Genomic DNA, 11,204 nt, shown 5'->3' on the forward strand with positions numbered 1-11,204 from the left:
GATTAAAAAAAATAAAAACGAAATTTAAATATTTTTTTTTCTTATTTTTTTTCCCTCCGGAATGATTAAGATTTTGCTCGTAATTTCTAACTGGAATTACTATCACCGATTTTGTATGTTCTGTACCTGACAACTGTAAACTCGTCGTCAAATAAATACTGTACCTGTACCTGTACCTGTACCTGTACCTGTACCTGTTCTGTACCTGACAACTGTAAAATCGTCAAATAAATACTAAGATTCTAACATTCTGTATATTTTAAGTGACCCTCCATTTTTAAAATGCCATATACCCTGAAACCATAATCTAGCTTGAAAACTGTTTTATTTTCACAATTTCTACATTGTTTCTTTAGCAGAAATTCCACAGAGAAACAACATTTGCATATAGTCAATTTTCTGAGAGTAAAACATAGAAAACTCAAAATTATGTCTATATTCCCTTTCTGTGAAAATTTTCACACAATTACTAGTAGTAGTAATAAAACATACTTATAAAAACTAATTCTAATACGTTAATAATATGTTACGACATTTATGTATAATTTTCCATACCCTAATCAAAAATGTTATATTTTTTTCCGAATCGATTGTAAATTTATTGAAAATTAAATTTTATATAAATTTAGAAAAGAAAACTTCAAATTTGTTGTATTTTCCAATTTGTTAAGATTAGTTTAGTATTCATCTCCATCTCCACCCTCAGCATCAACAGAGTCTAGTCCAACCTCTTCATAATCCTTCTCAAGAGCAGCAAGATCTTCTCTAGCCTCAGAGAACTCACCCTCCTCCATACCTTCTCCTACATACCTTTAAACACAACAAATATTAAATTACAATTATTAATATTATAAAATATAATCATGAACTTACCAATGAACAAAAGCTCTCTTAGCATACATCAGATCAAACTTGTGATCCAACCTTGCCCAGGCTTCAGCAATAGATGTGGTGTTAGAAAGCATGCAGACTGCTCTCTGAACCTTGGCAAGATCTCCACCAGGAACTACAGTAGGAGGCTGATAGTTGATACCAACTTTGAACCCTGTGGGACACCAGTCAACAAACTGAATACTTCTCTTAGTTTTGATGGTTGCAATAGCAGCATTTACATCCTTGGGTACTACATCTCCTCTATACAGAAGACAGCAGGCCATATACTTTCCATGCCTAGGATCACATTTAACCATCTGGTTTGCAGGTTCAAAGCATGCATTGGTGATCTCTCCGACAGTAATCTGTTCATGGTAGGCTTTCTCAGAGGAGATGACAGGAGCATAGGTAACCAAGGGGAAATGGATTCTAGGATATGGAACCAAGTTGGTTTGGAACTCAGTTAGATCAACATTGAGAGCTCCGTCAAACCTGAGAGAAGCAGTGATTGAAGATACAATCTGTCCAATCAGACGGTTCAGGTTGGCATAGGATGGTCTCTCAATATCCAGGTTTCTACGGCAGATATCATAGATAGCTTCATTGTCAACCATGAAAGCACAATCTGAGTGCTCAAGAGTAGTATGGGTGGTAAGGATGGCATTGTAGGGTTCAACAACAGCAGTTGCAACTTGAGGAGCAGGATATACTGCAAACTCAAGTTTAGATTTCTTCCCATAATCCACAGAGAGTCTTTCCATGAGAAGGGAAGTAAACCCTGATCCAGTTCCTCCTCCAAAGGAATGGAAGAGAAGGAAACCCTGAAGTCCAGTGCACATATCTGCCAGTTTTCTAATCCTGTCTAGAACTAGATCTACAACCTCCTTGCCAATAGTATAGTGACCTCTAGCGTAGTTATTGGCAGCATCCTCTTTACCATTGATCAGCTGTTCTGGATGGAACAGCTGACGATATGTTCCACATCGTGTTTCATCAATTACAGTTGGTTCAAGATCAATAAATACAGCTCTTGGAACATGTTTTCCTGCTCCAGTCTCAGAGAAGAAGGTTGTAAAGGAATCATCTCCGAAGGCCTTGTCTGATGGCATATGTCCATCAGGCTGAATTCCATGCTCAAGGCAGTAGAGTTCCCAGCAAGCATTACCAATCTGGACACCGGCTTGTCCAATATGAACGGAGATACATTCACGCTAAAAAAGAATTATGTAAAAACACATATACTGGTAATGTATGTATGTATGTATGTATATACAGTTAAACCCTAATTGAACCATACATCGAAAGAATTTATCAAATGTCGTCTTGCCAATGTTCACTAGGTTTTGTTTTATACTATTTTACGTAAATATCTCAGTATTTGCAAAAATTAAACAAATAGCCATGAATGTGGAAACAGCTTTAAAGAGCTCCATATAATCATTTAATTGAAAAAACTTAATATCTGCAACTTTCTAATATCAGAAAGTGAAGAATACGACAAATAGGGTTTTACTGTAGTAGAGTGAAAGATTGAAAAGCCAGTACATTTCAAAACTTAAGAAAATAAGCTAAACACTTGCCCCAATCTCTTATTTTATAATCCATATTTTCTTGCAACTTGATTCTCTACACCTTTACTATTTCAAATTTAGTAAAATGTTTAAATGTCGTCTTTCTATTCTACAGATATATATGGGTCCGAGTTTATGAAATAGAATTGCACCCCTTGCTGCTGAAGATATATTCTCTACACGAAATCCTGGTGTGCACAACGTGTCCAAGCATAATCAAACAAATCACGAAACAATGAAAAAATAAAAAAAATAACTTTGCACCAAAACCCTTCATTAAATGTCTAAAAATATTCATTTTTGGGGTAGTAAGCACCAAAAATGGTTAATAAATACCAAAAACATAAAGGTTTTCAGAAATAGGGATTGAATGAAATATTTTTAACATAAATCAATGAAAAAATAAATTTCTTATGAAGATAACATTCCTATTGAAAACAGAGATACAGAGATACCCCCAAAAAAGATAAAATACTAATGCTTTAAAAATTATAAACTTTAATGCCTTATTTAGGCTTTTTTCCTTGAAGAAACTGAGTTTTTGCCAGAAACTCAAATTTTCTGATCCCCTTATCTTTGCAATCTGATGGTGTAAACCTTTGATATTTCTAACTTTGAGTTTTTTAATTTATAACATTATTCATAGTTCGAAATATCAAGTAATCAGTTACTTTTTTTCTGATTTCTGTGGCATAGAAAAAATTCCTAAGTTCAAATTGTCTCAATATTTGAAGAAGTATATAATTAATAATTTTCTTAATAAATAGAACTTTGCAGTTAATTTTCTTATCCTTTGCAGTTAATTTTCTTATCCTTTGCAGTTAACCCCAAAGTAAAGACCATAGAGATAAAAAATAGACCGATGGAGGGGGGGTTCGGGAATTGAAATTTTTTTAAAAAGTATAATAATATTCTTACCATGATGAGGGTTTAAAGGAGTTAGAAGAGTCGCCAAAATAGGAAAATAATGGTTCCTTGATAGCGGTCTGCTTGATACTGTCATAACCTTCCTTTCACTCCCCATTTCTAGGCTCTACTGCCAGGTGTCACGTGATCCAACACTGTTCTCCTATTGGCTGATTCTGGACGTCTGTTCTCCTATTGGCTCAGTCCTGTTTTGGGCGTGCGAGTGCTCACCTGCTCATTTAAATAGGTTTCAGGTAACAGGTGTGAATATTCCATGTATACTGTACATCTTGCAGTACATAATCACGTACATAGGCAGTACAAGACCTAAACCTAGGTAATTAAATTTATTTTATGTAAAATTATTTGCGAGTTGGATGCCACGCATGACAGATTTATATTTGATACACGCCCCATACCCTCCTCTTCATTCCTCTGCTAGTATTCTACATCTGTTACAATATTGTCCTATCATTTTTGTACATTTATATTTTGCATAAATATTTCACTGTATTTAAATATTTTTTAGAAATTGTTTGTCCTAATTCAGGACAAAGATTGAATTATCACAAAAAGTTAAAAAAAAGTAAAAAAATATTTCCAGGTGTGCTCAGGATGACTCATGCATTGAGAACCACATTTAAGGGTTTACACCTGTTGGAGTAAAGTCTAAAGATCTAACCAGACCCAAACCTAGTTTTAGGGTTCTACAGGGAGATCCAGTAAAAATGAGAATTATTTAAAAAAAATAATAATATTCAACAGTAGCTTTGAAACTTAGGTTTTATCAACTCAACTGAAATCTTTGAAACCAAGCGAAGAACATTCCCGAGGTTCACTGAGTTCCTCAATTCAACTTTTATTTATATGATCGGACATACAAATAAACAAACAGAGATTACTACAATTTATGCGTAGAAATTCAATGGAAAAAATCTAATATTTGGTAATTTTTCATCCGATTTGGTTGTATTTGATGAAATAAACTAAATTGTATTAATTTGACCGGAAACCTTAAAAAAAACACGAAAATTTCTACAGGACACTAATATAACATTATGCAGGTTTATAAAATACAATTTAATGTTTGAATTGTTGGCTTGTGGCTAGAAGATAAGAATTAAGAGAGAGGATTGAAGTATAATCCGTCCTTAATCCAATAATCCTGATTCAGTCTCTTTTGGTTTATATTTTCTTTATGCTACATCTAACTATTTATATTTTCTTTATGCTACATCTAACTATTTAGTGGGACACATAAAACTGTGGAATAGAAAGACGACTGTTAAACTCGAACTGTGATTTAAATAGTTCAATATACGAAGTCAAACATTTAAAACCGAACGTATTGAATGGGAGAATATCTTTTATATTTTAGAGAAATTGAACTTTTTTGTAAAACATTGTAGCTCATCAATTATCAATATCATTATTTTAATTTTTTAACATACCCTAGACACTATACAACTAACTAGATTAATATGTACATTTGTACTGCTTTCTATTGTGTTTAAGGTCCCCCCAGATTTTATTATGTACTGACCAAAGAGAATAGAATATATATTAGAGGGGAATTTACTAGAAAAAAGTGTAAAACGGCCATTTTGTTGTACTGTTTCCATACTGCAGGTGTACTTCACATATTTATGCTATAAAACCTTTTGGGCCCTGGAATATCATTTTATAGAAAATATAAAATTAATATTAAAAGAAAACCAAATTATGAAATTGGCTAGCTTCATAACTGACCAATAATCATTTCACATAGACTCTATGCCTTTCACTTTACAAACGATGATTTTCCGTTATAACTATAAATCAAATGATGTTTTTTATTCACCAAATTCATTATTAAGTTTATTTAACAGCTTTAAAAAATTCGAAATTGAAATGGATAGTCTAGAGAACATACTGTATTAATGTACTCTACTGCATATAATTTGTGAACATTTACATGATTTGTACACTTTGAACTCTCTTTCAGGCTGAAAGAGACTGAAAAAATTCATAACGAGAGATTCTCTAAAAACCCCTCTAATATATATTCTATTCTCTTTTGTACTGACCTCATAAATGAATGCTCACATGTGACATAAAACTGCGTGTTACCTTTAAAAAAAAAAAACTTTTTGAAAATTATATCTACAGTTCATTTTTACAAAAAAATGATTTCTCAAAAATACAAAAATTATGATTTCATAAAATTCCGTGTAACCATTTAAATAAAAGGATTTTATGAAAATGATTATTTAATTTCTCTAAAATATAAAAAATATTCTCTGCTAGTGGTTTCTATAATATTTGACTCCCAATAAACATTAAATACAGTGTACACAAACTCATAGCGATGAAATCCAAATTTGATTAGATTTTGATTTAGTTTAATGTTTCGCAAACACTTCCCTATAATAATCTATAATTATAAAGCTTTCCGCTCATCTATATAATAAAACAAGACATTCGTTTATGTGTTCCCTATAGCCGGCCAAACGGCTGCACCGATTGGGCTGACATTTTTTGCGGACACTCATGGGTGGCCGGGGGGTGCTATGGCTAAAAGAATTCAAAAATTTTTGATTTCAAATTTTGTTTCAAATTTTTTTTTCTACGGGCAACGCCAGGCTCTTCAGCTAGTATATATATATATATTTATATTTGTATATATATGTTAGCTATAGCTGGTCAAACGGATAGACCAAATTGGCTGCATTTTCTTTATGAGGGAACTCATTGGTACCCAGGGTTAGGTTAGGTTAGGTTTGCATATAGGTTAGATAAAAGTTTAATCTTGTTTCTTGAAAAATCGATTATTTTTTTTTTCAAATAATTTTTTTCAAAATTCTAAATTTTTTTACAGATAACGCCGGGCACTTCAGCTCGTAATAAATATGTTTCTTTTATTATAAAAAAGCTTCAATGTTATTTCGTTTTAATTAATTAATTAAATGGTGAGAAAGGAATTGAGTTTTTGTCACAAAATCTGATTTTCTTATTCCTATATCTTTGCATTTCAATGTCAGAGACCTTGGATATTTCAAACTATGAATTATTTTAGATCAGATAATAATAGTTTGAAATATCAAAGGTTAACACCATCAGGTTGCAAAGATATAGCGATTTAGAAATCAGAATTTGTGGCAAAAACTCAGTTCCTTTGTGTAAAAATGTTCTTCACGCACTGCTAATCATAAACAATGATTTTGTTTGCGATTGCAAAAAAATATAAATGTGCAGTGGCCTTGAAGTAATACTGCATTTTAATAAATAAATTTTTAAATGAGCAAATTTTGCTACAAAAAATTAGTTTGCTTAAAAAGTCAAAGTAAAACTGCACTCTTTAAAAAGATTAGCATAATTTTTAGACAATCTAAATCTCATTTATATATGACCCTCCATAAATAGAGTGGCATATCTAATTCACAACTGTGCCTTAAAACGCTTTATCTGATTAAGACTGACTGAGATATCCATGATTTATTCTAAATTGTGTTCTCTCTTTAAAAATAACTATTCCAGTTATAAAAACATCAATATCTTTCACTTGCTTGTCACTTGAAATTACAACATTTAACCTTGTTCACCCCTACTCAGAGTATTTGTGAGAGAAATTCATGAATTGCGCATTTTCATTAGAAATACTCGCGCATTTACAAGATGAATATATAGCTAAATTACAACGTTTTAAGTAAAAATATAAAACTTTTTTTAGTATTTAGACATATATTAATATTATCAACAACTTAATTAAACTGCTATTCACCGGAAATTGACAATTCCTCATGTTTTCTTCACTTTTTTGATGATATGGAAAAGTAAATTCACAGTTGTCCCTGGTAAATTCGCGCTAATAGAAAATGAATATTTATTACATGATTACACCAACGTTTGTTAAAATAGAAATAATATTTTTTAAAAAACTTATGAACAGAAAAAATATGAGTTTTTTTTAAAAAAAGCTAATGATGACAATGTTTATACAAAGAAATAAGTCCATGATTCCTTATCATTCCAAATTGTTGTCTTCCATTTTTGTGGGTTAAAACTATCTTAACAATTTTTAAAAGTCTTTAAGAGATGGAAAAACGAGAAACCCCATGAATAAAGTTATAAATAAAGTTTTGTCATATTCTTAGGGATTTATTTAAGAATTAATTAGTTGGATATTTTTTTTGTAAAATTATCAAAAGCTTTTCAAATAAAACACATTTAATTGTTCATGAGATAAATAAACAAATCATCTTTTGAAAGTCAACATAAATGAAGATAGCGCTAAAAATAATAGATAAAAAATTCAACACAAAGAATTACAGATCTTGTTATTTGTCAAAAAAACCTAGAAATTCGTGATCTTTACATGCTTATTTTCATGGTAAATTACTTTAAAACTTTTTTTACTGGTTTTTGGAGACAAAATTATCAAACTTTTTCATTTTTTATCGTATAAAAAATGTTGTAAAAATAGATTTTGCCATATAACTATCAATGTAAGATATGAATATATTTGACTTCGAATATTTAATCTAACAGAATTTATCGTATTGAAATGATACTGGGATTGAAAAATCAATTCCTTTATTGATTTTGACACACTCAATCAAAATTTTAAGTAGAGGAATCTTTACATACTCGCACCAAACTCTTGTTTAGAAGAAAAGCTAGATTATCCTGCTACATATTAGTAAATCAAAATATTTTTTTTTTCAACAGATCTTCAATAAAAAGGAGTTATGATTAAAAACATTGAGGTTATCAATCTTAGGTGGAATTAAGGTTTAGTACATCTTCGTAACCTTTATTTACATAAATCTTTTATATCAATTGATCAAAATTAATAGTTTACTAGCCTTTTAGGGCGCTTCGCGTCCATCTTCTATTTTAATTGTGAACATGTTCTCTTTGTGTACATCGTAAAACAAAACAAAATTTCGTGGATTTTCAAAATTTTCAAAATATTATTGAAAATTGAATTTAGATGGAGACAAATATTTGAAATTTTGATCATTCATAAACCTTCCCTGGGGCTACGTGAGGTCCCACACAAAATTTGGGCCTGATCGGTTCATCCCTTTGGCCTTTATTGGATACAAACTAACAGACAAACAGACAAACAGTCAGACAGACAGACAAGCTAAACTTATATAGAGATAATACAGGTTTACGAGAAAGGTTGCAAATATTTAAGGATGCGAAAATTAGAGTTTAAGACAAGTGTTCATATAAGAATGCGCCAGCAACTAATATTTGTAAAATTTTACTGATTTTTATCCATATATTTCATCTGAATGGTAGAATGTGCCAATAATAATTTTTGAAACAATCGAAAATTTTAATTTTATTTCTATCCGAAATTTCTGTAAAGATTTTAAACACAAGACGGATGTCGAAGCCTGATATGGGATCCATCTTTCACATAAAAAATCAATGAAATATTCTGGTCATAGGAAACTATTATGTGAATTATCAAAATTTAATGCTTTTAACCTCCTCGGATACTAAGAAAACACTGATGCATCTATTCTTGTTTACAAATTCCGACCAGAGAGAACTGGTTTCAACATGTACACAGAATATACGCAACAGCAAATAACTTTCCTTGCATTATAACCTTGGTATGTGTAGGATCCCTTTCAATAAAAATTGTCCCTTTAAATCTCCAAATGCGTAGGGTGTGACTCCTACTCCCACATTCACACACATGAGTCATAGAACCCAAGTAACCAAGGCTTTAGAAAGGTATACTGGGCACCTATATTGCAATCCTCTTATTGGATGGTTTTACTAGGTTCAACCAATGGTAGAGAAGAGAGAGGGGGGGGTATAGGATCCAAAAAGATTATCATATTCTCATTCCTCAGTTATCGTTGCTCTGCCACCTAACTGGTATCTGCAGCAAACATTCAAAATGGTAAAATTAAACCCTATTTTGATATAAAATAGTTCATGAATATATGATCAAGGAATTGAGTTTTATTTTTAAGGATTTGACAATTTATACAGAGGTAGGAACTCTTGTATTGTTGATATCCAGCTCTATATATTGTTAATCTACAGATTAATTTAATCTTTATTTAAAATCCAGTAAAGAGTGTCGTCTGTGGAAAACGAATAGACAATCACTAGCCAGGGAGTTTTTTGTGAAATTGTGGATATCCAAAATCCAGAGATCCCGAGATTCACAAGATTTAAATTAACATTGGTAAAACATGTCCCTTGTTAGTGACCTTTTTCGTTAGTTTCTTTTGACTTTAAAGCAGAAGCATCTAAAATGACAATTTACATTATATCTTTACACTATATCAACATTAACAGATTAACATTAAATATATTTTATATCTTTTTTTAGCGTGAATGTATCTCCGTACATATTGGACAAGCCGGTGTCCAGATTGGTAATGCTTGCTGGGAACTCTACTGCCTTGAGCATGGAATTCAGCCTGATGGACATATGCCATCAGACAAGGCCTTCGGAGATGATTCCTTTACAACCTTCTTCTCTGAGACTGGAGCAGGAAAACATGTTCCAAGAGCTGTATTTATTGATCTTGAACCAACTGTAATTGATGAAACACGATGTGGAACATATCGTCAGCTGTTCCATCCAGAACAGCTGATCAATGGTAAAGAGGATGCTGCCAATAACTACGCTAGAGGTCACTATACTATTGGCAAGGAGGTTGTAGATCTAGTTCTAGACAGGATTAGAAAACTGGCAGATATGTGCACTGGACTTCAGGGTTTCCTTCTCTTCCATTCCTTTGGAGGAGGAACTGGATCAGGGTTTACTTCCCTTCTCATGGAAAGACTCTCTGTGGATTATGGGAAGAAATCTAAACTTGAGTTTGCAGTATATCCTGCTCCTCAAGTTGCAACTGCTGTTGTTGAACCCTACAATGCCATCCTTACCACCCATACTACTCTTGAGCACTCAGATTGTGCTTTCATGGTTGACAATGAAGCTATCTATGATATCTGCCGTAGAAACCTGGATATTGAGAGACCATCCTATGCCAACCTAAACCGTCTGATTGGACAGATCGTATCTTCAATCACTGCTTCTCTCAGGTTTGACGGAGCTCTCAATGTTGATCTAACTGAGTTCCAAACCAACTTGGTTCCATATCCTAGAATCCATTTCCCCTTGGTTACCTATGCTCCTGTCATCTCCTCTGAGAAAGCCTACCATGAACAGATTACTGTCGGAGAAATCACCAACGCATGCTTTGAACCTGCAAACCAGATGGTTAAATGTGATCCTAGGCATGGAAAGTATATGGCCTGCTGTCTTCTGTATAGAGGAGATGTAGTACCCAAGGATGTAAATGCTGCTATTGCAACCATCAAAACTAAGAGAAGTATTCAGTTTGTTGACTGGTGTCCCACAGGGTTCAAAGTTGGTATCAACTATCAGCCTCCTACTGTAGTTCCTGGTGGAGATCTTGCCAAGGTTCAGAGAGCAGTCTGCATGCTTTCTAACACCACATCTATTGCTGAAGCCTGGGCAAGGTTGGATCACAAGTTTGATCTGATGTATGCTAAAAGAGCTTTTGTTCATTGGTAAGTTCATGATTATATTTTATAATATTAATAATTGTAATTTAATATTTGTTGTGTTTAAAAGGTATGTAGGAGAAGGTATGGAGGAGGGTGAGTTCTCTGAGGCTAGAGAAGATCTTGCTGCTCTTGAGAAGGATTATGAAGAGGTTGGACTAGACTCTGTTGATGCTGAGGGTGGAGATGGAGATGAATACTAAAATAATCTGGTCAAACTGGAAAATACAACAAACTTGAAGTTTTCTTTTCTAAATTTACATAAAATTTAATTTTCAATAAATTTACAAGCGATTCGGAAAAAAA

General features: G+C 32.5%; 2 protein-coding genes and 1 long non-coding RNA gene across 3 annotated transcripts; 2 read left to right on the plus strand and 1 right to left on the minus strand.

The window, feature by feature from the left end:
- Nucleotides 1-572: 572 nt before the first annotated feature.
- Nucleotides 573-3,464, minus strand: LOC111709132 (tubulin alpha-3 chain). Its single transcript, XM_023482740.1, has 3 exons — nucleotides 3,363-3,464; nucleotides 874-2,084; nucleotides 573-810 (listed from the first exon to the last, which is right to left on the minus strand). The coding sequence occupies exons 1-3, from the start codon at nucleotides 3,363-3,365 to the stop codon at nucleotides 678-680; spliced, it is 1,347 nt and encodes a 448-aa protein (XP_023338508.1). The 5' UTR covers nucleotides 3,366-3,464; the 3' UTR covers nucleotides 573-677.
- Nucleotides 3,465-3,565: 101 nt separating this feature from the next.
- LOC111709133 (uncharacterized) lies at nucleotides 3,566-4,126 on the plus strand. Its single transcript, XR_002766791.1, has 2 exons — nucleotides 3,566-3,687; nucleotides 3,955-4,126. It is a non-coding gene; the product is annotated as an uncharacterized LOC111709133 (long non-coding RNA).
- A 5,024-nt stretch (nucleotides 4,127-9,150) lies between these two features.
- Nucleotides 9,151-11,204, plus strand: LOC111709134 (tubulin alpha-3 chain-like). The gene is made up of 3 exons (XM_023482741.1): nucleotides 9,151-9,255; nucleotides 9,694-10,904; nucleotides 10,969-11,204. Exons 1-3 carry the CDS (start codon nucleotides 9,253-9,255, stop codon nucleotides 11,099-11,101), a joined length of 1,347 nt encoding a protein of 448 aa, XP_023338509.1. The 5' UTR covers nucleotides 9,151-9,252; the 3' UTR covers nucleotides 11,102-11,204.

The sequence above is a fragment of the Eurytemora carolleeae genome, unplaced genomic scaffold, assembly GCF_000591075.1.
Source record: "Eurytemora carolleeae unplaced genomic scaffold, Eaff_2.0 scaffold777, whole genome shotgun sequence".
Classification (NCBI taxonomy): Eukaryota; Metazoa; Arthropoda; class Copepoda; order Calanoida; family Temoridae; genus Eurytemora; species Eurytemora carolleeae.